Below are 27,965 nucleotides of genomic sequence, written 5' to 3'. Positions count from 1 at the left end.
GGGAAGTAGGGAGAAAAAGAAAGAAAGAAATCCCCAAGCTCGCTGGTGCCTCTCGTTTCAAAGTGTTCAAAGAGAGAAGCGCCGAGAGGACAGAAGCGCTCCAAGTTCCCTGTTCTGTTACCCTGCTTTCCATTCCTTCGCTTTTCACTTGGCTCTTCAATAAGAGTTCCTGGATTTACTGCCTAACAGGGGTGAGGAAAACAGAGAATAGATCTTGGGAAGGATTCCTGAGCTCCCGTTTTGTTTTGTTTCCCTCCCCATATATATATTTTTTAAATCTTAAAATGTGTATCTATTTTCCGCCCCTTCTTCTCCTCACATCCCCACTTTCCCCGGATTGATGCATCTCAGAACTGGGAGTTGCAGAACCAGGAAGGAAGACTGCTGAGCTCGGCTCAAAGCGCGCACCTTCGGGGTGGGGTGTGAACCACGTTTGCGCGCAGCTCTGGAGTCCACGGAAGAGGAGACCCAGAAAGGCGCTCGAGGCGGGGGCGTCGGCGGGGGTGGGGTGTTGCTCGGGCAGGCAGGCGAAGCGCCCGCCCGTGGCACTAGCTGTTCTTTGCTATTCGTCGACAGGATGGATCCTGCAAGCAACAGTTTCTGACACTCTTGGCCAACAGTAGGTAATCTCTCGCGCGCTCTCCACCTCTTGCATGGCTTGCTGCGCCTCCCGAATGCAATCTTGCCCCGTAGTCAAACAGCCTTAACTGCTTTTGTCATTATATTTTGTTTGAAAGAGAGAGAATAAATTGCACAAGCTCGTGGAGTTGTTGTTTTGGAACGATTAGAAAGGATTGGAACTTTGTCTGGCTTAGTTTGAATTTCACAATCCTCCCCTTTGTTGTTGTTGTGTTTGAAAGGTCGGGATGAAATGTGGAATAGAAACTCACTTTCTAGAGATGGAAGTGGGGCTTTCTCCCCCCCCCTCTCTTTTTCTTTCTCTCTCTTTTTCTTTCCTCTCTCTTTCTTTCCCCAAGGGATATATCGCTGTAATGACTCAGTGAATTAAGGACATTCTTCTCTAATGAGAAGCATGTGCCCTCCAAATGAAGCTAGGAGTGGAAAGCACATCCAGCTCAGGTATCCCTTAAACAGTGTAGCTCTCAGGCACATCACCTTCAGCTGCCCTGAGAAGGGCTGGGGAAATAATCAGCCTTCCTTCCTTCACCACCTACTCCTTCTCCCGCCTCCAGGAGGAAACCTGAGGCCGCCTTGGGGGATAAATCCTTGGACTTGATCCCACCACAGCCCCTGCCCAGACAAAGGCACATGCAGGATGGAGTGTCATGAAATCATCTGCAGAGGGATCGACACAAGACAGTCCTTTGCCCATCCAGAAGTTAAGCTCTCTCTGACTTCACCCTGTCTGGTCTCCCAGATTCAATGTGTCTTCCTTTGCATCATCAGCACTGTGTTTATATATAGCCCTTTAGAGTATTCAGAGCCTTCCTAGCACCTCATACATTATCTCAATAATCCTGCTTTCTTGACCCTTAAGGTCTCTGCCTAGGTAATAACTCTAAACAATCCCTAGGGGGCGGTGGGAAACAGTATGAATGCTGAGATGGAATGGGGCAAGCAGGATTTCAAAGCAGTAATTTCCCCTCCTGTCTTACGTTTCCTCTTTTTTCTCACCCTTTCCCCCAACTTCTCTGTTTTAGAGAGCAAGGAAGATGTTTGGAGTTGCAGAATGTCCCCTGCAGATGCAGGGATGCTTCTAATAATCCAATTCAAGCACATCACCCACCAGTTTGTACCACTTTGCCAAAGTTTTCTACCCTCAGGGGCACACATCTAGTGCTGTGTTTACATGTGGCCCTCAGAGGGTGGCTGTCAGTGTGGCCCTCAAGCTGAAAATGTAGGGTCACCCCAATTTAAGCCAAGATCTCTTTATCCCTGTCACATGTTAGTACCTTTGCACATTGCCATCACATATAGGCCACTTTTCAATAGGAGAGCTTTGGTAATTAGATCCAAGTATTATATCCCTTCTCTTATTTTGGTACCCTTGGAATTGCTTGTTCATTGCTTCACTGGTTTTATAGAGTTGCAGGCTTGGAAGATATCAAAAGTCATCTAGTTCAAACCACTTTCCCCTCTCCACAGAGCCTACCTCCACAGAGCTTAAATTAATATTTCAGTTATTTCATTTATTACAGTTGCATCCCACCCTTCTGCTGATGAGCTCAGAGTAGTGTATATAGATCACCAGCTTGCAAGGGCGATTGGGGGTCCAACGTGATGAGGGTGACATCACATGTGATGCAACGTCCTGATGTGACGCATGTGACGTCGAGAGGAGCTGGGAGCAGAGCCAAATGTGGCAGCTGCAAGGCTTCAATGGCCAGTCACTCCACCTCCTCCTGGCTCCACCACCGACAGAAAGCTGCTTCCAACCTCCTTCTCTTCCATGGCAGCAGGAGGAAGAGTTTGCCACTGGAGCTGTGCCACACTCAGCTCATCATTGGGCAGCCCTGACCCCCTCCCAAAAAATATTAGGGGGGACAAAACAGCTCAGTCCCCAGGACCTGGCATCCCTGAGCCTCTGAGTTCCAGTGACTTGCCCACTAATTAATCTTTATAGGTCGGAGGCAAGTGTACAGTCATACCTTGGATCCGAAATGCCATGGAACTCAGACTTTTTGGCTTCTGAACACTGCAAACGCGGAAATGTTTGTTCCGGTTTGCAAATGTTCTTTTGGGACCTGAACGTCCAACGGGGCTTCCACAGCTTCTGAATGGCTGCAGGAGCTTCCTGCAGCCAATCAGAAGCCACAATTTGGCTTTTGAACATTTTGGAAGTCAAACAGACTTCAAGAATGGATTCCATTTGACTTCCAAGATACGACTGTAAAGCTTTCTACTAGAACGGTGGTTATTCACTGTTGATTGTATTTTACTACTTGTTTGTGCCTTGCTCCCTTCTAACCACAACTCCCCCTCTGATGTAGACTGGATCTCTGCTTGTGTCATAATGTGGTCTGCTGCTCTTCAACCCACAACCTCTCTTTACACATCCTCTGTTTTTTGCTCTCCTGTGCACCAAGCCCAGATTCCTAGACTTGACTCTATCTAGCATGCTACTTGGCTTCCTTCTATTGATCACCACTTTTCAAAGTCAACATCAGGTTGGCTAGAAACAAAGGGGAAACGGGCTCCTGTAACTCTTAAAACAGAGCTTTCCAAATGTTTCATGTTGGTGACACATTTTTGGACATGCCTCATTTCGCTATATAGTAATCCAGCTTTACTATCAAACTGGAGGCTAAGCTAACCCCTTTCCAGCCCTGGGAGGAGTGTGGGGAGCATTCGCGCGACACACTAACATGTCACGCCACACATTATGGAAATCTCTGCTCTAAATGCTACATAAGCTTGCAGATTTTGGCAGGGGCTCCTTTTCTTACTCATGTAACATAATAGCATGACATGCTGCCTTTGCTGAAATTCCTTCTTCTGTATGAGGGTTAAGCGCCCTAGCAGTCACCAACCACCAAACTGCTAATAAAACAAGGTCCTTGGCCCTTTCAATGCTGTTTATATCCATTACAAGCTAGAGAAATTTAGGAGAAGTGTTTTTTCCTGTCAAGCACAGTGCAGGTTCAGGACAGAACACAGTGCAGGTACATTCTTTCTGCCCTGTGATTATTTAAAAGTGCAAATTCACCTTCAACCTTACTAGAAACTCAATAGCAGCCTCACTGGTCACTCACATCCATGAAGCAGGTTTTGCTGTGCTTCCCAACTACTGAGTAGCAGATTCCCGTAGCAAATGATATCAAGTGTTTCTGTTTATTGTGGACCTGGTGGTGCTCATGAATGCATGTTTTGTGCAACGTTCACTTGGCGTTGTCCTCCTCAAATTCCACCCTACATTATTTTTTCCATTTAAATCAGATTTTCCACAAAAAACTCAATTAAGTTAAAACACACACCAAACAAACCAGATGGCATTTTGATGAGGACCCTGCAAAGTCTTCCATGCATGAGCATCACCAAATCCTCAATAAACTGCTGTATGGAAGTGTCCTGTCATTTGGCTCATTTGAAGCATTTATATGTCCATTATTGGCTTTGACCCAACTTCCAGTGGACTATACATCAAGGTATGTTTAGGAGGCATGGTGCTGTCTCTGCTGACCCTGCACCTAACATGCACATCCCCTCCTGCTCAGTCCCCAATCTTGTCCTGTTGAGCTGGCACAGTCTGAATGAGACTTGAACTAGAGTTTCCTTGAAAGCGAGTAGAAACCTCTGTGTGATTGGGCACCCTCCTTCATCAGTATGCCTAGTAGCTCAAGCAAATATGAGTAAAAGAAACACCTTCAGACCTCTCCTGTTCAACAAAGGGAAGGATCAGGAAAGAAGCAGGTGCATCAGAACTTACCTGGACATTGGGGCCAGGCATTGTGTGTGCATCCCTCACCACCACTACTACCAGACCCCAACTTGAGCATATGTGTCCCTCCATGCCAATCTCTGCCATCAGAGACTGGAGTACCACTCTTCTGGCATGGAGCTCCCCATTCTGCCTCCCAAATGTACCGTCAGAAGAAAGTACCACCTGTGGGATCCCCACCTGCAGAAAGTCTCCAAATGAGGCATTCTGGGGGAAGAAGTGAACTGGCCTCACTGCTTTCACTCATCAGCATTGAGCCTGATCACTGTGCAAGCTCCAGGTTAGCACAGCAATTCCCCTGTACTCTGCCTACCACCCTGACTGGTGAAAGCAACAGGGGTGCAGAGGTGATGATGTCTCTGCTGCCCACCTGGGATTTGGATTGTTCTGTCCACTGGTAATTGTGTTTCTGAATGTTTGAATAAGTTGCTTCTTTTTTTATCACACATCTTCTCGAGAAAAAGACATAGATAAGCAGCATATTACAAAGACTATTAAGAGAAGGCATCAATTAAGAAACAGAAATACCTATGTGAAGTCCCTGTGTGATTCAACAATTATTCTCATTGCAATCATCTTCTAAACCCAGAACCAGTGCAAATGTCAGCATTTATACTGTAATGGGGTTAGATGACATCACACAGAGCTCTCTGGGTAAATTAGTAGTTGATTTCCTGCTACAATTGCTAGTCTTCATATATAGCTTCTTGATCATTCATATTTTAAATGTTCATTTCTGTGTAATATGAACTTGTGAATTTTAAAAAGCCATTATTTCTAGTCAGTATGTGTTTTCCATTGTGCCAAATGTAGGAAGCATAGGAACCTGCCTAATACCAAGTCAGACTATTGGTCCATCTAGCTTAGTCGTGTCTGTACTGTTTGGCAGCTGCTCTTCACGGGTTCAGGCAGGAGTCTGAAGATGCCAGGGACTGAACCTGGGATATTTTTGCATACAAAGCATGTGCTCTGCTACAGAGCTACAGCTTTTCCCTAGGGTCTTCCATCTGTAGGGGTGGAAGGCATTGTGACGGCATAATGCATTTTCCATTGTTATGGATCTTCTTATTTAAAAGGAAGAAAGAAACCTCGCGGTACATCATTTTCCACTTAGAGGCCTGAGCTCAGGATTTTGAGTAGGAAGTCATCTTTTGATGTTGTAACTTCGGTCTGACTCTAAGCAGGAATTATATGAATAGATGTTTATTAGTCCTCTAAAGAAAAGAAAATATGTAAAATATTGATATGCATTAAAGAAACACTGTGTTAAGTACAAAGTTCTTTGACGTGCCATGGAGTTATTTTTTAAAGAAGGGGCAACTATTGTATTAACCTGACCACAGACATTTGAGAAGCCCCTTCAGCCTCTTGAACCGCTGCTTTAGAGTCATAATGGCTTGCATATGATGCTGATAGGAAAGGAATGACAGCCTTATTGCTTGCAGATCTAAGAACTTTGGAGTATACACAAAGCAATAGCTTTGTAGACGCTAATGGCTCAATCCCATGAGCCATTTTTCTGAGGAAGCAGCTTGTAGGGATCAGGAATGAGAATTCCAGCATGGATGTGAGACTGTAACTCACCAGTTGCTCCAGAGCTTCAAACAAGCTTATGGCAAAGCCGCTCTTGTGCTACTCCTTGACTCACACACAGCCATGTAAGGATGTCTCTGTTGACGGAAAACAAACCAGGTCATGGATGGCATAGCAGAATCAAGGGAAGGGCAAACAGGAAGGGAACAAGTAAACAGAAACAGGCAAGAGTCATGGAGAATTAGATCAAAATGGCCTGGGGTGAGCTTACATCCGAAGAGGGGGTGGGGCTAAGTGGTGAATAGGAGGAATTTGAGAGGCACATAGGAGGTTGAGCTCTGATTTAACTCAGATTGGCTCAGAGTAAGCAAAGCCGTTGGCTTATTGTTTGAGGAAATAGGTCAGATTATTCTAAGGAAGTTCAAGGAGAATGGGGAAGATCCTTCCTTGCTTGACATGTCATCGGTCTTTTTCATACTTTGCACCAGCCACGGGTAGTATTAGGAGTTATCCATCCATACAGCCATGCTTCAGCTGCAGCAGAGCAAGTAAATGCTTGCATTACTTTATCTAAACCTCATTCATTGGCTCTAAATGTTTAAGATCTGCCTTTTGGTTATTTAATGGGTGTGAACTTGTGTTAAGTCTTAAGTATATGGGTGTGTTCTGCTCCCACTTGTTACTTCCTTTGTGTATGTTAATGAGAAGAGTGCTTGTGGGTGGTTTCTTCCACGTTGGGGTCAATTTGGTAGCAGTGTTTTAAGTGTGATAGATCTGGGTTCTTCCTTAGCCGCCTTCACATGTTACTCCATGAAGGGATTCCACACACTTAAGGAAGTAGTGAGGTCATCAAACTGGCCACATGCAATGCAGAGTATCTAAATAGTCATGTTTGACATCTATTTAAAAATTAAACTAGTTCTCTCTCTTTTGAATTAAACAGGTATAGTGAGATGAATAAATTGGTGAAGATGCTAAAGCAAACATATTTGGGGGCACTATCCGTGGTGCTGATTCTCTCTCTCGGGCTTCCGGAAACTACACTTGCGTGTCCTCATCCATGCGCCTGTTATGTTCCCACTGAAGTTCACTGCACATTTCGGTCCTTAGCAGCTGTGCCAACAAGAATCTCTAAACATGTGGAACGAATCAATTTGGGGTTTGTATTGCAATTTTACTGCGGCATTTTACATTCTTTGAGAGTTCATCCCACTAGTTTGAAGCATTGTGCATCACATGAGCTGCAATGTGATACCATTACTGTACAGATTAAAAGCCTTCCATAAAGAGGAGCATTTATGGGAATTGATCTAAAACTACTGTGATCTACCTACATTTATATTTAACATTTTTGCGAGACCCAGATAAATCCTACTGCTTTGTCTACAGTATTTGACCAACACAATGAGCCAATGGTGAATGTGCATTAGCATTTGCTGTCTTGCTACAAACCTTTCTCCTGCCCACATCACGATCACTTCATTTTCAGAGGGGAGATAACAATTGTTGAAGCACTAATAATCACCTTGTATCCTTTTTGGAAAATAGATCTACAATTTCAGTTGAGCTTTCTTGCTCACTTCTTACGTGTCAGCCCTACCAGTCTTGTTTCTTCTAAGCTCTTAAACAAAGACCTTACCCAGCTAATTTTATATTTACCACACCTGAATGGCCATGGACTATTTGATAAGCTGTAGTCTCTCTGTGTCCATGTCCCAGCAATTTCCTTCCCTTGCTTTGCTCCAGAATGTCCTACTTTCTCTAGACTCTAGAGCATCTGCTCTTACTACCACCATTGCTATTGCTTTTATCCTTTCTTCTGCCTCTGTTTACCTGGGTTGTGACTCTCCTCCTGCCTACATTGGGGTTCTCCCCAAATCAATTGCTAAATGTGTGCACAGACCACTTAGACGAGCAGCATCCCATTTTGCCTACAAGACTCAAAATATACAGAAATAATTGCTGTACTACTGTCTCTGATGCTGCTTCCCTAAATGATGCCATATTGTAATGGTAGCCTACAAAAACCAAGAGAATAACCACAACCCTCCACAGTGGCTGCTGTGTAGCATTCAAGAAGAGGAGCCATAGAAGTCATGAGAGCATTTTCATGTTTCTCTTCATTAGTTGTTCTGCTGTGCTACTGTGATTCGGACAGAGGTTAAAAGATGGCCTTCTAATAATGAACCATGGCTTTCTTTATTTTATATGCTCCCTTCAGTAGCTGAGACAACTGCAGTGAAACTTTAGTAAAATGCAAATGTACTGAGAGTTAATTGATTGGCCTGTCAAAGGGCAACCGATTAATCAACTAAGCATTTTTTAATCAGTTTGCAGCCTGAGTTTCTAGATTCACAGTTTTGCAATTTCAAAACCACATACTGTATTTATCTTAACAGTTAAATACCTAATTACATGCTATATGTGCAAATCTAGCAGTTTAGCTAGTAGCTGTGGTTTTCTGGTTCCAGAAACTGCTTGGCAGGCATCCATGTTTAAATGTCCTCTGCACAAAACGTTATTCATTTATTGTTACATGTTCTGTTGGCATCCCTGTGCGCCTACTGGTTGCCAGTCTCCATATCATCATAGGTTGGATCCCTGCCACTGACTAATATATCCAGCACATGGAGAACACTGCCCAGAAAAGCCTTTTCTAATTAATTGATAATTCCATTAATTTAAGCTCCAACTGAAGTGTGTGTGTGTGTGTGTGTGTGTGTGTGTGTGTGTGTAGCCAAAGAAGCATAAAACTGACTTTTAACACATGAAATACCAGGTCTTGTTAAAATGCTTCATTAACTTTTTCAGGTTAAGTATATGATTTATGAATAACCCAAAGGTGCCTAAAATGTCTGGTTTACTCAATGCAAAATGATGATTCAGCACAGATTATATTTAAATGTGGTTCTCCCCCCTCCCCCCTCCAGGTTTAACAGCATACAGGCAATATCTGGAAACTCATTTGCAGGCCTTGCAAAACTGGAACTGCTCATGCTTCATGGGAATGACATCCAAAACATACCTAACGGAGCCTTAAAAGATCTGACATCACTACAGGTTGAGTCAAAATGTTTCTTCTTAAAATAACAACAGTTTCAGTCTATTAGCTATGTTCCCACAAAGCCCAGATGTGCATACATGGGGAAGGAGTAGAGCATCTGTGTTGCATGCAGAAGACCCACAGGTTCAATCTGTGACATCTCCACACAGGGCTGGGGGTGTCCATTGCCCAAAACCCTAGAGAGCTGCTGACTGGCAATACTGAGCTGGGTTAACTGCCTGGTTGTTGGTGGCATTGGAGAAAGCTATATAAGATACATGATCAGAAGCTCCTGCATATAATAAATAATAATAATTAATTTTTATTTATATCCCGCCCTCCCCAGCCGAAGCCGGGCTCAGGACGGCTAACAACAATAAAATAATACAACATTCAAAAATCATTTCATTATAAAATTAATTCAAATCAAATTTATGGCAACCATTGGGCTAGAGTTCTGTGAAGATTGCCAAAGGAGGGAGTCAGGCTGTGCCCTGGCCAAAGGCCTGGTGGAACAGCTCTGTCTTGCAGGCCCTGTGGAAAAATGTCAAGTCCCGCAGGGCCCTAGTCTCTTGTGACAGAGTGTTCCACCAGATCAGCCGAAAAAGCTCTGGCTCTGGTTGAGGCCAGCCTAACCTCTCTGTGGCCTGGGACCTCCAAGATGTTTTTGTTTGAAGACCATACACCCACAAACACCCACCCACACCTGTAGTCTATATTATTGAACTATGTTTGTTAGTGGGTACACACACATACACACAGAGAGAGAGAGTAGCACACAGAGCAGTCACTTTCATTCCTCATGTATGTAGAAGTTCCTGATCAGACTTACAGTTCTGTAGCTCTAATCCACATAAAGTCAATCATACTTTATGTACATCCTACTGAAATCCATTTTGCTGTGTCTTAAGTAAATCCTGCTTATTGTGAAGGGACTGAAGTGTGGCTACATTTGTCTAGTCTGTGCCACTATATTCTCCTGTATTGCTTTATGTGTGCCTATTCTGCAGTGCCATGTTACTACTAAAAAGTATTAACCTATTCATTTTACCTGGCCATTTAGGTATTCAAAATAAGCTACAACAAGCTGCAGGTTATAACTGGTCAAACCCTCCAAGGGCTTTCCAGCCTTATGAGATTGCACATGGACCACAACCGAATTGAATTCATCCACCCAAATGCTTTTAATGGATTAACTTCCCTCAGACTTCTCCATTTGGAAGGAAACTTGCTCCAACAGCTTCACCCCAACACGTTTTCTACATTTTTGGTCCTTGATTATTTCAGGCTGTCGACAATAAAGCACCTCTACTTGTCTGAAAATGCCATTAGAACACTGCCTATGGGCATTTTTCAAAAAATGCCACTCCTAGAGAATGTTTATCTTCATGGGAACCCCTGGTCTTGTGACTGCAGGTTGAAATGGTTCCTTGAATGGAATCAGAAGTTTGCAGGTAAGGGAAGATCATAGTTGTTGTTTTACTGCATTGGAAATTATCGCAGAAATATTGCCTTCCTTTGTTGGCCTATACTCGGGGGCTGGATTATTTATTTATTTCTAAACCTTAAAAACTGCCTTTCCATAATTCATAAGAAAATAAGAAGACCCTGCAATTTCATGCCAATGGCACACCTAGTCCAGTCTCCTGTTCTTACAGTTGCTAACCAGATGCCTCTGGGAAGCCCCAGAGCAGGACCTGACCAACCAACCAAACCAATGGAAAGTGTTAAAAATATAGAAGTGAATACACCTGAACTGGTCCTGAGATATTCCTCCAAGCTAATTGGGCACTATTTGAATAGCAAAGTACAGTATAAGGGGCAAATTACACGTTATGCTAAATACATAGCATGCCGTTCCGTCTTCCCTTTTCTTTAAATCTATAGATGCAGTGGGTCCCAGTTCTGTTGGTATCCTTTCCCTCCCTAGATGCAGTCTAGACAAACCACATAGTTGCAAGGCTTAGGGGGGAAAGCGCCAAAATTGAAGACACAGCTGCATGCTACATATTGGGCCTTAAAGGCATGATTTGGGTGTGGGGAGGCTGATTCTTTCATGTATTTCTGATGTTGTAGAGCAGTTAGCTCAACAGACCCAACTTAACTGGGGAACTTTCCATTCTACAGAAAAGGGTATTTTCTATCTCTTCTCTTTGGGGCAATGATAGAAGTTAGGCGTACACATGTTTCAGAATATGGTGGCTCAGTTCAGAAATGGCAGAGTGGACTGTACCATTTCAGGTGCTCAGGGAGTTCAATCCTCCTCGGAGCAGCCATGTCTCTACCTGTCCCATACCGAATATCACATATGATGTCAGATGTGGGGAAAGTGGCCACAGCATGAGAAAAATGGCACCTTGGATCAAATGGAGGTGCCTGGTAGGCCAAGTTTGACCCATAAACTGGAGGTTCCCTATTCCTCATTTAAATGTTTTAAATAGCATGTATTGAGCTCCCAAAGCTGCAGAATTCATGCTTGTGAAACCAATAGCTATTGCTGTTAGGCCGAATTTCTGGAAGACAGTAGTATGATAGGGCAGAAGGATATGAATAGTCAGAAGGAAGGTTCTTGCGTTTCTTATTTCATATGATGATACTTTCAGTTAGAATTCTCTTCCCAGTTCTATCCTCTAAACCAAGGCATTTGAAAATATATATATATCAATAGGTTGTATAGGCTAGTTGATAGAGTGTTGTATAAGCAAAACTTTCAGATAAAGTATTTCTCTGTCAAAATTCCATCTGACTTTTAGATTATTACTATTTTTTGTCTTCCAGCTGTTTTAAAGTGTAAAAAAGACAAAGCCTATGAAGAAGGCCAGCTTTGCCCTAAATGCACCTTCCCTAAGCAATTCCAGAAACAAGACATTCAAAATGTGAAAAATGTTTCCTGCACAAAGCCTATCATACAGTCTCCACTGAAACAGAGCATTGGCCTCGAGGAGGAGATGGAGGAAGTGGAGGAAGATGATGTCTCTGAGCTTCCCATGGAAGAATTTCAGCTGTCTCCATGGAACATTACTCTGAACCTGACAGATGAGCATGGCAACATAGTGAATCTGAAGTGTGAAATCAAGAAGCCAACAAACACCACCCAAATTCAGTGGAGCCAGAACTCGCCTCAAGAAATTGAAATCAACGCAACCATTTCCTTGGATCTGGAATGCCCAATGAACCGAGAAAACTATGAAAAATTGTGGAAGCTTATTGCTTATTACAGTGAAGTGCCTGTCAAGTTAGAAAGGGAGCATGTGCTCAGCCATGAACCCAAATTAAGCTATCATTACAAGCAAGGTTCTGATTATGATGCTCTTTACTACACAGGTGTCAAAGGGAGAATCCTTGCTGAGCCTTCCTGGGTGATGCAGCCACTGATACATATCCAACTGAACAGGCGCCAGAGCACAGGGAATAAAGTAGTGCTCTCTTTTTCTACCCAAATTACTCAAACACTTCAGATTCAGGAAAACAGACAGCAGAGAAGCAGCTGGGTTATGATAGAGCAAGACCAGCACACAAAGGCAGCTCAGAGTGTAGTGGAAGGTTCGGATGCTCAGCTAAGTTGCAATGTGAAAGCATCAGAAAGTCCCTCCATCGTGTGGATGCTTCCAGATGGAACTAAACTAAAAGCTCCATTCAGAATGGAAGACAGCAGGTTTTCTGTCCTCAGCAGTGGTCAGTTAGTCATCAAATCCGTGGCCTATGCTGATTCTGGTGTGTACCACTGTGTTGCTCAAGTGAGGAGTGATGCAGACACAATGGCCTACAGACTTCTGGTACAACCCGCAGTCATCCAGCCAGCTGACTCTGAGACGATGAAAATTGAAAAAAATGTGGGGGATTCCATACTTCTGCCCTGCAGTGCAGTGGCTGTACCAGAAGCGCACATAAGCTGGGTACTCCCAAGCAGCCATGTCCTTCATGATTTATCAAACTCATCCAACCAGTACCTGTTAGACAATGGCACCCTCTTAATTCCACGCAGCCATGTCAGTGACAGTGGGTACTACAGGTGTGTGGCTATAAACCAGCAAGGATCAGATCAATTTGCTGTTAAAGTCACAGTAAATAAAATGGTCTCTGACAGATCCTCAAAAAGGGTGAAACTAAAAAAACGCCTTGGTTCAAGAACCTCTGTAAAAGCAAAGGGGCGGGTCATAGAAGATGATGAGGGTTCAGGTGCTGAAGAAGCTGATGATACTCGGAGCAAAAAAATCCACCTGAAGGACCGTGAAGTGCCCCTTAAAGAAAAGAATGACAACGTTCCTCAGGTTCAGGTTAAGAAGAACAAAAAAGGAAGGCACAAAATGAAATTATGGAAAGGCATGGACAGGACTGAAGAGATCAATGTTGCAGAGGGCCGTAGGGTATTTGAATCCCGAAGGAGAATAAATATGGCCAACAAACAAATTAATCCGCAGCACTGGGCCAACATTTTGGCAAAAGTCCGTGGGAAAAATTTCCCTAGAACAACAATGGTACCAGGCACTTCCTTCAGAACTACAACAGAGACGCCGTCCATGCACCAAACCACCAACGCTCCTCCCATTATCAGCCCTCCACCAAACACTGCTGTGGAAGTCAATGGAGAGGAGTCTTCTGCAGATTCATGGCAGCTGGCTGAGGGAGAAATGTTCTCAGTCACAATTCTTCCCACTGTCAACGCTCAGAATAATAACCAAGACCACACACCGTCTACACCAATGAGTACTGAGTCTTCCATAGCAAGTGGATTGTCAAACAGGGGAGAAACACCTACTGGAGGAGGTGCTCTGATTTCTCCAACTGTACAGACACAGGTGTGGGATCATAGTGATTTGAGGAAAGATGATCCACCAGGGGCACGAAAAGGCATAGATAGCTTCACCCAAGACCCTTCAAATGAAGATGTAACAAGCAGCTTGCCTTATCCATTATCATCTGTGGAACTATCACCTAAAGCACCTGTCCCTGCAAAAACTGAAGGTTCAGGAACAAATTTACAGCAGAAAGGTATGAATAAGCTACATCATGCTGTAAAACATCCCACACATTCTCAAACTGAAAATTATATTAATTCAATAGCCTCTACTACTATTTTTGCTTCTGTAGCTACAGAGAGTGGTAGTATAGAGCACCAGCAAGGAAGAATTTCTTCTGACCTTTTCAGGGGTTCTGAAGGTATAATACTTGAAAAAACAGATGCTCAAAACCCCAAAGCCACTTTTATTGTAGAAAGTACCACTGCTCCACTTAACAAGAAAACCCAAACAATGACTGCTGCTGCCAGTAACAAATTGACCACAGTTACCATGATTACAAGCAAAACAACTACCTCTAACTCACAGGTCATCCAACATCCCAGAAGACGACCATATGGGAGAAGGAGACTAAGACCAAATAGGTTCAGAAGACCAAAACTTATCCCTCCTACTGTCTTCACCATAGAAGAGACACCTTTTATTAGAAAAATATCTAAATCGGAAGCTGCTACCCAAAGTTTGCAGGGTTCCATTTTTAAAGGTCATCATAAATCTGATGCTGAAACACAACATGGAAATGAATATAAGCCTCCTGAAGTAATTTCTCCACTAGCAACAAGTACTGCTGCCTTAAGGAAGTCTACTGGGGCCCAAGACACAGAAGAAGCTTCATTTCTTCATCTTTCTACTTTGCCACCTAAAATACCTGTAACTCTTTCCAATGCTGCCAAGGACTGGAAAAGTCACATGGTGACAACACCAACACCGGATTCTCTAACTACAGCCCCTGGTAGACAACCACATTTGTCTCACAGCTCAGGACATATGCTTACAACATCTGCAGGCAATGAATTCATTAAAGTCTTGGAAGGGAATACTGTTTCAGCAAATAACCAAGTTAGAAACACTCATACAACAAGCATTTCAGTATCTGTAGAAAGTATCACTAGGCCAGTGTCACTTTCTGAGCTTAGTTTCTCAAAGATTCCAGAATTCAAAGAAGAAGCTTTTCTTACTGGCTCATCAGCTTCAAGGAATGAAGTTGACTTAAGGGTAGCTCAGTCAAGACCTTCCCAGGTACAGCGTTTAAGTACTGCTGATGGCATGAGGGAACGCTTTAAAGATCCTCCAACTGTAGATGAACAGGAGAAATTTTCAGACTCTCTAAAGATAAGTACAGTGGCAACATCTCCTCATCAAAGAGAAATACTGACTTCTTCTCACCATGGTACAGTGGGTGATCACATTTTCACACCTGCAAAAACGAAACAAGTGATCAGTCTTTGGCATAATAAAACACTTATACCCCCATCTTCAAGGCACACAAAGGAAAGTATTACCCAGTTACATGATCGTCATGGTCAGACTAATGCATATAGAACTGAAAAAAACTATCCCCCAGTATTACCTATTCCATCTGCACCATTAGCCACTACTCTTCCTCCATCAAAGCCTAGCACTCTTAATTTGTCTACAAAAGAAAATTACACATCTGGTCAAGTAGCAGTTCCAGACATCAAAAGATTCAGTCTCAGCCCACGACAGAATGAACTTTCCACTTCCCATTCAAACTACAACAGAATAACCTCACAGCAAAAGCAACTGAAAGAACCATATGGTGGTAGGAGATACAATACACTGAATCCAAATATTCCCAACCAGCCAATTGGAATTATACCCATTTTTAATCAGGCACCTGCTTTTGCACCTCCAAAACAGATCCCTGCAAGAGGGACCATGAGACCTCCATATCTCATTGCACCAGGTCTGTATCACCATTTTGTAACTCACCAGGCCCCCCTTCACTATACCAATAAGCCAGAAATTACAGCTTACGCAGCACATACCACACAGGACAAAAGAACCTCTTCTCCTCATACAGAGACCTTTCCCACCACAACTGTTGCTCCATTATACAGACCTAAGTTGCAGACCCCCAGCAGATTTGGCAACCAGGGAGAAAACAGACTCAACAGTCACTCCAGAGTTTTTGCCAATAACTACCTTCCCGACACCAGAGACAAGCCTGGAAGAACAATAAATCAAGCTGTACCCTACCTCCCCAATTCCAGAATACCATTCCTGTTGAACAGAACTAGGGTATTCCAACAATTGGGAGTAAACTCTAAACCTATAGTGCCTAATCCGCTTTACCCCCCAGTTAGCACAACCGAGAAGAAATTTGTCTCTCCAACCAGAGTGATCACACAAAGCACTCCTCTAAGGACTGCAGCTACCCCAGTGCCTCCTGTGCCCCTTGATACTACACTGCCATCTGAGAGTACTACTCCTAACATTAAGCCACAAGGGACTTCCACAATGCAGTCCTCCAGAAACATCCACTACAATAATCCTAATGTGCTATTTGTGCCTAAATTTGGAGGAGTGAAGGCACTTAATTCCAGCATAATCCAGCCTTCAACACATTTCAAGATACAAGGAGAGAGGCCTAAGATTATAACAAAAGGATCTAACAGTTTATCCATCCTTGCTGAATCAGATGCTGTTATCCCATGTGATGCCACGGGAGAACCCAAGCCTTTCCTTTCTTGGACAAAAGTATCCACCGGTAAGATATTTAAACCAGTTAGAATTTCTCAGAATACTTTTTTTTTCTTAAAAAAACAACAACAACCCTGATGTTTTTCTTCTTCCCCTGCCCTTAGAAAAGGCACGTTTACAGATTTTTTTTTTAATGTTATGAACTGTTTAACTTTTTTGTGAATGCTACTTTTCCCCCTAAAAAGATGTTTATGGGTACTCTCATTTTCCTACTCATATTGAAATGCTGCCCCTTATTGAGGCCAAACTTAGATTCACAAAATGTTTAGGGGTATGCATATCCTTGTGTTCCCCCCAGAAAAAAAGCACTGCTGCTACTACCCTTTCTCTTGGAATGATGCTAGGACCAGAGAATTGTGGAGGATGCAAAATGGTGACCAGGCTGCACAGTAGTTACTGCTGCCGCCACTTGTTATAGAAACAAAAAGAAATAAATAAGGAACATAAAAGTTTCCCTACTTCCACCCCTAATGGTGAGTCCTGCCCCTGAGAAATTGGTGAAGAATTTATCTTCCCCTCTGGAGAAATTCAGTCCCCCCCCCCCCACAGTTTCTCTGCCCTTAAATAGAGCAGATAATTTTTAGAGGCCATTTTCCCACAGCTTGTATTAAAGCATTCAATTTTGATCCAGTCACAATAAGGCAGAGGCCACCAACCATTTTTAATTTTGAGAGCTGGGGGTGCCACTCACAATATGATTGTCATGAGGGTGTGGCAGAATACAAAATGAGCAAAGGTACATGGTGAAAAGTACAACCGTGGGAAAAAAGACGTATCCTATTGAATATCAGCCTAGAAGATTAGATGGAAACAGGAAAAGTGCATTAATGGGGAGAGGGGAGTTAGTTATTCAGGATCCCAGGGATTCCAAACAACTCACTTATCCACTGCAGCTTTGATGTCAGTCATTGGCTAAAAAACATTGACAGGAAGCAGCAGCCAGGCTTGCTCGTCTCAGAGAAATCACATAGAAGAGTACCTGCATATTTTGCTTCTTACCTTTCTTTGTAGGAGGGCTAGAGACTTACTTTTTAAATGCAAATTCAGAGTTTGGGGCTGCTGCCCACAGGTGCCAGATTGGCAACCTCTTCCGTAAGGCATTCTCTATACCCCCCCCCCCAATGAACAGTATGTTTTATGTACAATAAACATACATTTTCATTCCCTTTAGGAACCTATTTGGAGGGTACAGTGTCCATTTCCCCATTAATTTAGGTGTGCGCTGATTCGTTTTTTTACCTAATAATAGGGTTTGACGGTACCTGTTTTGGCACAACTGTTGCACCCATCCGGTTATACCCTCTGTGTATCTGGCTGCCCATTCTCATCTGCACTGTGATGAATGTCTTTTGCTAGTGCCAGAAAATTCTTATGATGCAAATAAGGACATAAAACTGCATCTGGGACCATTGGGTGTTCTGACATGACTGACTAGATTGGATCTTCATACCTCTGCTTCTTATAAGGTCCTACCAGAGTACTATTATGCAGCAAAAAAGGAATAAAGTGATGTGTCTTGGCCTTTTCTAATTTATTTAAATTAGAAATTTATTTATTTAAATTTTATCAAATATACAAGATATAATACTAATGCATAATAAAATAATCATAATCTTGAATATTGTAGTTTACTACAGTTTCTATGTTCCTTTTCAGAAAAAAAGGTATCCCCAAAAATGCTTTTCTTCTTTTTCCTTCCTGCTTTTCCTTTCAGGAGCTGTCATGACAGCCAATACAAGGATACAACGATTTGAAGTCTTGAAAAATGGTACGTTCCTCGTTCGCAATGTTCAGCTTCAGGACCGTGGACAGTATTTGTGCACTGCTCAGAACCTGCATGGTGTTGATAAAATGATCGTCTCGATGACCGTCTTAGCTCAGCAGCCCAAAATGCTGGGTTCCCGCTTCAGAGATGTGACTGTTTATTTTGGAGAAAAAGTGATCATGGAGTGCCAAGCCAATGGTATTCCAAGTCCCCATATTTCTTGGATTTTCCCCGACAGGAAAATATTACAAACTGTGAGCACTACAGAGGGAAGAGTGATGCTATATGAAAACCGAACCTTGTCCCTCAAGGACACTAACTTCTCAGATCGTGGAGTATATAAGTGTATAGCCAGCAACGCTGCAGGAACTGACAGTCTTGCCGTGAGGCTTCACATCGCTGCCTTGCCACCTATTATCCAACAGGAGAAACAGGAAAACATTACCCTCAGTGTAGGGCAGAACATTAACATTCACTGTAGTGCCAAAGCAGCTCCTCTGCCTGGCATACGCTGGGTGCTTTTTGATGGAACCCAGATCCGCACTTCCCAGTTTGTACGCGGCAATCTGTTTGTTTTTCCAAATGGAACTCTTTACATACGTAACGTCTCTCCCAAAGACAGTGGGAGCTACGAATGCATTGCAGCCAACATGGTTGGGGCTGCCAGGCGAACCGTATGGTTGCATGTCAGAAAGCAGTCCACAAATGCCAAGATTACTGGGAGCTCTCCTCAGAGAACAGATGTGACCTATGGAAGCACCCTGAGACTGGACTGCAGCGCCTCTGGGGATCCCTGGCCACGGATCCTCTGGAGGCTGCCTTCAAAAAGGATGGTGGATTCTCTACAAAGGTAAAAAAATAAGAATGACCATAGATATATGTATCTAATTGTTGTTTTTGATTAGTTTAAATATAACAACTATTCAAATTAGCACTATAGCTATAGTGATTTCAATGTTACTTCCTTTAGGCTGCAATCCTATACACACTTACTTGGGAATAGCTCTCTGGGCTACTTCTCAGTAGAGTGCAGTTTAGCTCTGTATCTTGCACATGGTTTCAGAATGTAAACCACCAGCGATAGTGTTATACCTTTCACAGCATTTCAATTCTCTCGCATGCATAGAATCCTGAAATAGTAGAGTTGCATGGGACCCTGAGCGTCATCTAGTCCAATCCTCTGCAATGCAGGAATCTCAACTAAAGCATCCATGACAGTTTTCACTGTAATGACATGTTGGACTTAAGTGCTTGATTGTACACCATGGCCACTCAGAAACAAATTGAACCGAGTTCAGTAACACTTCCTATGAAGTATGTATAGCATTTCAACCTAAGACCATTTGTTTAGAATACCTGTTTTATAAAGAATCCTAAGGTGGCGCTGTGGTCTAAACCACAGAGCCTAGGGCTTGCTGATCGGAAGGTTGGCAGTTTGAATCCCTGCAACGGGGTGATCTCCTGTTGCTCGGTCCCTGCTCCTGCCAACCTAGCAGTTCGAAAGCACGTCAAGTGCAAGTAGATAAAAGGTACTGCTCTGGCAGGAAGGTAAACGGCATTTCCGTGCACTACTCTGGTTCGCCAGAAGCGGCTTAGTCATGCTGGCCACAGGACCCGGAAGCTGTCTGTGGACAAACGCTGGCTCCCTCAGCCTATAGAGCGAGATGAGCGCACAACCCCAGAGTTGTCCGCGACTGGATCTATGTCAGGGATACCTTTACCTTTAAGGTTCCTTGCAGTCTTATCAGAGTTTCCTCAATGGGAAAGTATCCCTGAAAGACAGCTGGCCCACCACTGTCAATCTTCCCTTGCCTTGCAAAGGAGTGGTAGGGTGTTTGGTGTGTTCTCAGGTACACTCTTGTTTATGCATATCACCAGTGAAATTCAAAGTGCCATAATATGGAGCTAGATTATGCTTTTGAATGTCTTGCAGTGCACAGCATGCAGGATTCTGCAGGGAGCAAAGCACTGTGGAAAAGGTACCTTAAAGGCAGAAATTTTCATTTAGACCAGTATAGGAAATTCCTCTGGATATGGATGGGTTAAATTAAGGTAGAATACCTTGAAATAATTCTAATGAAGAGGGTAGTGAAGCTAAAATTGGCCTGCATAGCTGTCCACATTATTTGTCCAACTTTTCTCCATCTGAAAAAAAATATAGGCTGTAGTGTATCCAGAGTGAAGCATTCTTCAGGGCATTGGCTTGAGGAGAGATAATTGTGTTGTGAACTCCTCACTTAAACCAGCAGGGCTTAATGTATTTCATTTTGGCCAGATTGTGGACATGTTTGCTAGAAGAGCAATATGAGATTTGATTTCCCTGTTCATGCTTGTGTACATCTAGTGAAATCCAGTGTTGATATTTATATTAAACATATATACAATCATTTATGTTTTCCAAGAGGTTCAGGTATGGAGAAATGCTTGGGCTTGATTTATATTCATACCAATGCTACTTCAAATTGGTTTGCAATTGCAATGTTGTTTTAAAATACATAGTTGTGTGCGCAGTTTTTTGACACTGACTCTGCCTTACAAGTGGGACGCAGGTGGCGCTGTGGGTTAAAGCCTCAGCGCCTAGGACTTGCCGATCGAAAGGTCGGCGGTTCGAATCCCTGCGGCGGGGTGCGCTCCCGCTGCTCGGTCCCAGCGCCTGCCAACCTAGCAGTTCGAAAGCACCTCCGGGTGCAAGTAGATAAATAGGGACCGCTTACCAGCGGGAAGGTAAACGGCGTTTCCGTGTGCGGCTCTGGCTCGCCAGAGCAGCGATGTCACGCTGGCCACGTGACCCGGAAGTGTCTCCGGACAGCGCTGGCCCCTGGCCTCTTGAGTGAGATGGGCGCACAACCCCAGAGTCTGTCAAGACTGGCCCGTACGGGCAGGGGTACCTTTACCTTTTACCTGCCTTACAAAAAATTATGTAAAAAATGTTAGCCTTAAGAGAAGGGCATTAAGCATTTATGACTGTAAAGTAATTTGTTCACAAATGTGAGTTTTATACAGGCCGCTTATCCACCCATCATATAAAATGCATTAATTATACCTGAGGTCATGGAACTATAGTAGGATGAGTATGGCAAATTTTAACATTCAAAAGTGTAGAACTCTTGAGGCTCCTGGTTTTTTAGATGGATTCTATAGGACTTTTCTATAAACGTACTGTGGAATTAGATATTACAGAAGACATGGGATCATCCCCCTATTTCTCCCCCCGTTCCCTGTAACATGTAAGGAAGTCACAATAGGTCATCATACTGTGAATTCCCCCAATTTACGCTCTACATCATGGGCTGCCACTCTCACTATTGAGAGTAAAGAATGTCACTGTGTGATTATATCACACCAGGCACCAAATCTCATTAGTCTTTCCTAACAACAGATAACAAGGTGTAGGGGTGTCATTTTTTATGTTATTTTTTGCAGCAGCAGCCCTAGACCTTCCATAACATCTTGTTCCACTTTTAGGCTCCTTGGTAGCAGGGATGAAAAAGATCCCTTAGTTTAAGATAGTTTTGGGAGTGGTTTGCATCTGATTGGCAGTGCTGGTTTTAACATTTGAAGTGGAGCATGCATAGGATTTAGATACACCACACACAAGTTTTCCTTTGAACTCTGCCTGAAGCTCCTTTGTTTGGTGAATGCAGAGAGGACTACACACAGTAATTGCCAAAGTAACTCAAAGAGAAAAGTTTGCAGTTCTTCCATCTCTCTGATCTGAGAATAACGGGAGTAACTCCTGAAATGTCATAGCCAGAAGGACTAGGTATTCCTGCAGAGCAGCATCCCAGGCAAACATCTTATTTTTAGTGTCACTGGATGTTTATAACCATTTAAAATAGATTGATCATACATTTTACTGTTGCAGAGAGGATAAGTGCCCTTATGCATTAAGTAGTTAGGCTTTATAAACTTTTTAGATTGTTCCATGTAAATATTTTGTATTGTGTTAGTGAGACCCAAACAACCATTATCTTCTGCTCCCAGAGGCCCCATGGTAACTATTTGGGAATTGGCAGCACAATCCTATGCATGTCTACTCAGCAGTAAGCCCCATTAAGTTCTGTGTTGTTGACTTCCAAGTAAAAGTGCATAGGACTGCATTCTGAAGGTGGGCACTCGTATGTACAATATAAAGGTAATATATCTATATAATAGCTATATAATAGCTAATAAATTCTCTGGTCTGTTTCATACCAAAGCAATGTGGCTCTCTATGGAATAAGTGTATGTATATCTTGCCATATGGAGTATATTGTCAATATCCTGTTCACTTTATAAACATATGTATCCATGCATATAAGCTTACATGGGATTTATCTGTGGTGTGTATATATACAGGAGATTCCCCCACCTCCTTTGTATTTCCATGTCTAAATGCAGCATAGAATACTGTAAATAAAATCTGGATCTTCAGAAGAAGCATAATGATGTAAAAACATCCTTCCACTAGAAGAAAGTCAGTTGCAGGGTGGAATTGTTTGATTGCAAATGAAGATAATTGTTCTTGTTTGTTTTCTGGCTCAAAATATGATGGTTTATGAACATAAACTTAAAACACATGTTTTGTTTTCTTTCTTTTTTCTAAATTAGTTTGGACAGCAGAATCAAGGTATTTGGCAACGGAACTTTGGTTGTTCATTCCATCACTGAAAGGGATGCAGGGGACTATCTGTGTGTGGCCCGCAACAAGATTGGAGATGATTACGTGGTTCTTAAAGTGAATGTGATGATGAAACCTGCCAAAATCGAACACAAGAATGAGAATAATCACAAGGTGATGTATGGAGGGGACCTGAAAGTTGACTGTGTAGCTACAGGTCTGCCTAACCCTGAGATCTCCTGGGGCCTTCCAGATGGCAGCATGATCAATACCCTCATGCTAGCAGATGACAGTGGGAGCCGAACAAAGAGATATGTTGTATTCAACAATGGGACACTGTACTTCAATGATGTAGGGCTGAGAGAAGAGGGAGACTACACCTGCTACGCCGAAAACCAGATTGGTAAAGATGAGATGAAAGTGCGGGTAAAAGTAGTGGCCGAACCTGCTACAATTAGGAATAAAACTTACTTGGTTCTCAATATCCCATATGGAGATGTGGTATCTGTAGCATGTGAAGCAAAAGGAGAGCCCACACCCAAAGTGATGTGGTTGTCTCCAAGCAACAGACCTATCCCACTTTTGTCAGATAAATATCAGGTGTACAGGGATGGGACGCTTCTCATACAGAAGGCCCAAAGATCTGACAGTGGCAACTACACATGTGTAGCCCGGAATACTGCTGGGGAAGACCGGAAAGTTGTCTGGATCCATGTCAATGTTCAACCTCCAAAAATAAATGGGCACCCCAGTGCCATCACCTCGGTGAGAGAAATGGCCCTGAGAGACAGCCGGAAGCTCATTGACTGTAAAGCTGAAGGCATCCCAACTCCACGGGTCATGTGGGCTTTCCCAGAAGGAGTGATCCTGCCTGCTCCCTATTATGGGAACAGAATTACTGTGCACCGCAATGGCACACTAGACATCCGAGGAGTGAGACAGACAGACTCAGTGCAGTTGGTGTGCATTGGCAGGAATGAAGGGGGAGAGGGCAGGCTGATTGTGCAGCTGCAGGTCATGGACCACATAGAAAAGCCAGCCTTTCGGGATCCAGTCACTGAAAGGATCACTGCGGCAGCAGGACACAGTATCAATCTGAACTGCTCAGTGTATGGGACTCCTCAACCTAGCACAGCCTGGATCCTTCCCAATGGCACCGAGCTGCAGAAGAGCAGCCATTTGCACCGATTCTACCACAAGAGGGATGGAATATTACACATCAGTGCCTTGTCTGCAGCAGATGCTGGGACTTACCGCTGCACAGCCAGGAACCCAGGTGGTTATGCAGAAAGGGTGGTCTTCCTCAAAGTGGGGTTGAAACCAGAAATCAGCAATCAGTATAACAACTTAGTGAGCATCATCAATGGGGAGACCCTGCAGCTTCACTGCATCACCCAGCCCAGCCAGCAAGCTCGCATAACTTGGACTCTACCCAACGGAATGGTGTTAGATGGTCCCCAGGCTGTTGGGCGATTTTCCCTGTTAGAGAATGGCTCTCTCACAGTGCGTGAAGCATCCGTGTTTGACAGAGGTACTTACCTGTGCAAGGTCACGACCGAGTATGGCTCTTCCCTTATGAATGTCCCAGTGATTGTGATAGCCTACCCACCCCGGATCACAAGCGAACCGGCTCCCATCATTTACGCAAGGCCAGGCAATACAGTGAAGCTGAACTGCATGGCCATTGGGATCCCTAAAGCAGAAATAACGTGGGATCTCCCAGACAAATCACATCTGACAACGGGAGCTCAATCCCGTCTGTATGGAAACAAATTCCTTCACCCTCAGGGCTCATTGATCATCCAGCAGGCTACACAAAAGGATGCAGGCTTCTATAAATGCACTGCTAAAAATATACTAGGCAGTGATTCAAAAGCAACCTACATACACATATTCTAAAGTTTTTTAAAAAATGCCTTTGAATACACAAAAATATCTAAAGTCCCTGCCAAGTGAGCACAGCTAGGAAAATACAGTTGCTAAATGAAAACAGTTGAACTGAGAGAAGAACAGGGTTGTGCCAGAAATGGTGGATCACAGCTTTACCTTCATGAAATTCCAAAATACTATTCAGGCAGGTAGCAGATCTGAGAAGCCGTCTACACGCTCTCTGTGATGTTAGAGGGCTTCTTGCCACTTGTCTTGAAATCTGACCTTGGGGGCTACGGATTTAATAGCCCACAATCTTTCATCTCAATGTGGTGAACTTTAAACATTTTTCAGTTTTGCTTTTGATTTAGAGGCGTTTGCTTTAATCCTGCCATATACCTATCTAGGGTATATAGTGCAATTCAGCCAAAGTTAAGTACTTTCAGGACTCATTGATTTCAGTGGAAGAGTTAACCACTGTGATCAATGGAACCCAATAAGTGGCTGAATTGTGTAGCACAACCTTAAGGTCAGGAATGGGGAACCCCACTGTTGGACTCAACATTGCTCATTGGTCCCAGCCAACACAGTCAGAATGATGAGAGGTGTAACTCAAGAACATCTAGGGGGCCACAGAGCAGGTGGGGAACCTGTAACCCTCCACATGTTGATGGAGTGTAATTCCCATCATCCCTGACCACTGAATCCCCCTGTCAAGTTTTTCTCTCCTGGATAACTTCTCAGAACACTTACCCTATTGTGAGTTTCCTACTGGTATTGAGGAAGAGGAGAATACTTGATCCAGGAATGCTGTTCTCAGAAGCAGTCTTGTAGGGCATGTAACAAGTAATTCTGTCCTAAGTATAGCATTAACTTGACAAATTAATATTTTCACACCTTGTGCTATCTACAAACTCCAGTGGCAGGAATGGGAAACCTCTGGCCCGTCAATCGTTGGACTCCAACTCCCATCAGCCCTGGGCAGCATGGCCAATAGTCAGGTTAATGGGAGTTGTAGTCCAGCAACACCTAAAGGGCCACATGTTCCCTTTCCATGCCCCATGGCTTTATTTTGAAGGAGAAAATAGGAACATAAATGTGCATCTTTTGGAAGAAAGCTTAAACTGAGAGAAACATGTTGATAATTCTCCTTACCCCAATCAATTTTGGTTCTGCCTATGATATAAAGTACTATGACCACTGATAGTGCAAATCTGTTCCTTTATGCAACATGCACCTTAAAATGTACCAAAGTAGTATTAAATATAACAAAAGAGCTGATGCAAGAGACGTTATTTCATTATTATTTTTGTTGGACACAAAATTATTTCCATAATCCCCTGCAATACTTTTGACATAGTCAAGCCTTTATAGAATATGATTACTAACTTACTCTCTAACCATTCTTCTATGAGCTCTCTGGGATCAACTCTTCAGTTAGCAACAACCCTGATTTTTTTTCCATCACAGCACAGCAATAATTACTGTAACAATGCAAATGCCTCACAGCAAGGGAATCCCTAGCTGACTTCAGTCCTTCTGTATTTTGTATGGTGTTTGTTTCGGACTATGAGACTGGAAGAATACAGTGACCTGTGTCTCAGTGTATAAATTATTGGTCTTTACAAGACTCTGATACTTCTACTGTGTTTTATATAAATATTAAGATCAGTATACTGTATGTTTTATAATAAAAAAAAATATTTTCCACAAAGCTTTGTCACAGTGGTTTTTCCTGGTAATAAAACCGCTCCATGGACCATGTCAAACAGAGTGTGGTTAAAGAATAGACAATTCCAAAACACTTAAAAAGAAAGTGCTTTCTTTAAGGACTCAGCCCAGGGCCAGCCCAAGGTAACGCTCTGCTGCTTGACATGAAGGAAAAGATGGCAGTTCTCCAGTCCATGTACTGAGCCTGACAGCACTGGCAATTGAGTCCTCCTTCAATTCTGGCAACAAAATAGCATCCAGTGAACCTGAGGGGACAGTTTAATGGGTGTATGACAACCCTGTGGCAGAAAGAGAGATGGGGGAGGAATTTGATTCAGTTTGCCTTTAAAGGCAAACTTAGTTCATTCGTACTAGCAGTGCAAGAAGAGAAATAGTTATCTTTTCTGATAATCTGATCCTGAATATTGCAATGCAGCTCTCCAATGTGCCCCAAAGCACATCTGCTGGGGCAAAATGTGCATTAAAATACATCTATTTGTAGCAGCGTTATACAAGAATGCATTGTATTAGGAAGGAAGTGCTTTACAAAAATGTGCATTTTGAGCAAAATTGCATACAAAAAGTGCATATTGTAAGAAAGGTGTTCTAAAATGCTGATGAATTTTCACAAGGACTTTTAAAAAAATCATAAGCTGATATGCAAATGTGGAAAACTGAGCTTAAAATTGGGAAACGAAAACAGAGTAACCAGGATTGACAGGTTCAACCATCCTTGGATACACACAGCTCTGCTCAAAGCTTGGGAATGGCTGGCGGCTCATGGAAAAATGGTTTGAAGGGACAGTATTTGTTAGCTGAGGCAATTGACTTATTCTGTCTAATGGTAGGGCCAGCACTGACTTGATCAAAGGTGCACAAAGCTGCCACAGTCTTAGTGTTGATGTGGTTTGGTAATCTATCCTCCTTCCCCAAGGTGCTTCAGTGCTCAGGACTCGTGCCTTGTGACTGAGCAAATGCTATTAGCTGCTATGGAAATGCTAGGTAAATGTGGCAGCTGTGAACTGTAGCAAGCTCCACAATGCTCACAATCCTTTTTTCATACACTGATCCTGTAAAATGGGTCACTGATAATGCACATCTCTTACAGATGGGGAAGAGAAGCTGAAAAATTGTGACAGTTGGTCAAAGTTACACAATGAGTCCATGTTAGGTGTACCAAAACTCCTGGTTACAATTCCATATCTGCTGTCCGATCAGCATCAATTCAGGTGTGAAGGGTAGGGAGAGCAATGGACCTTTAATATGATATCCTGTCATGGGTTTTTAAGAAGAACATAGCTCCCTTCCCCACCATTTGCAAGCTGGCCTAAAGTCTTCATCCATCAGCCAACTTGATTTTAAATCTCCAAAATGTATTGTTTGGGGGGGAGGGAATCCTCAGAATTTTTTTTGTCTGTCTAGGTCCTATTTATAACCAAATGAAGGGTATATGAAGTACTACTTTGTTCCACCACTGCTGAATTGCTTGCTCTTTGATAGCCACTTAAAGAACATCATGCTAA

General features: G+C 43.1%; 1 protein-coding gene across 2 annotated transcripts; it reads left to right on the top strand.

The window, feature by feature from the left end:
* The first annotated feature begins 180 nt into the window (after positions 1–180).
* Positions 181–26,446, top strand: MXRA5 (matrix remodeling associated 5). 2 transcript variants are annotated; one of them, XM_083734114.1, is made up of 7 exons: positions 181–619; positions 6,876–7,091; positions 8,863–8,992; positions 10,039–10,429; positions 11,754–16,505; positions 18,213–19,113; positions 22,854–26,446. In XM_083734114.1, the coding sequence occupies exons 2-7, from the start codon at positions 6,886–6,888 to the stop codon at positions 24,760–24,762; spliced, it is 8,289 nt and encodes a 2,762-aa protein (XP_083590240.1). In that variant the 5' UTR covers positions 181–619; positions 6,876–6,885; the 3' UTR covers positions 24,763–26,446. The 2 variants fall into 2 exon arrangements, with proteins under 2 accessions (XP_083590240.1, XP_083590241.1); XM_083734115.1 differs by having other exon boundaries at positions 181–623.
* Positions 26,447–27,965: the final 1,519 nt, after the last annotated feature.

The sequence above is a fragment of the Podarcis gaigeae genome, assembly GCF_964106915.1.
Source record: "Podarcis gaigeae genome assembly, chromosome: 4".
Taxonomy (NCBI): Eukaryota; Metazoa; Chordata; class Lepidosauria; order Squamata; family Lacertidae; genus Podarcis; species Podarcis gaigeae.
Note: the sequence above shows the minus strand (reverse complement) of the source record. Positions and strands in the feature narration are given on the sequence as shown.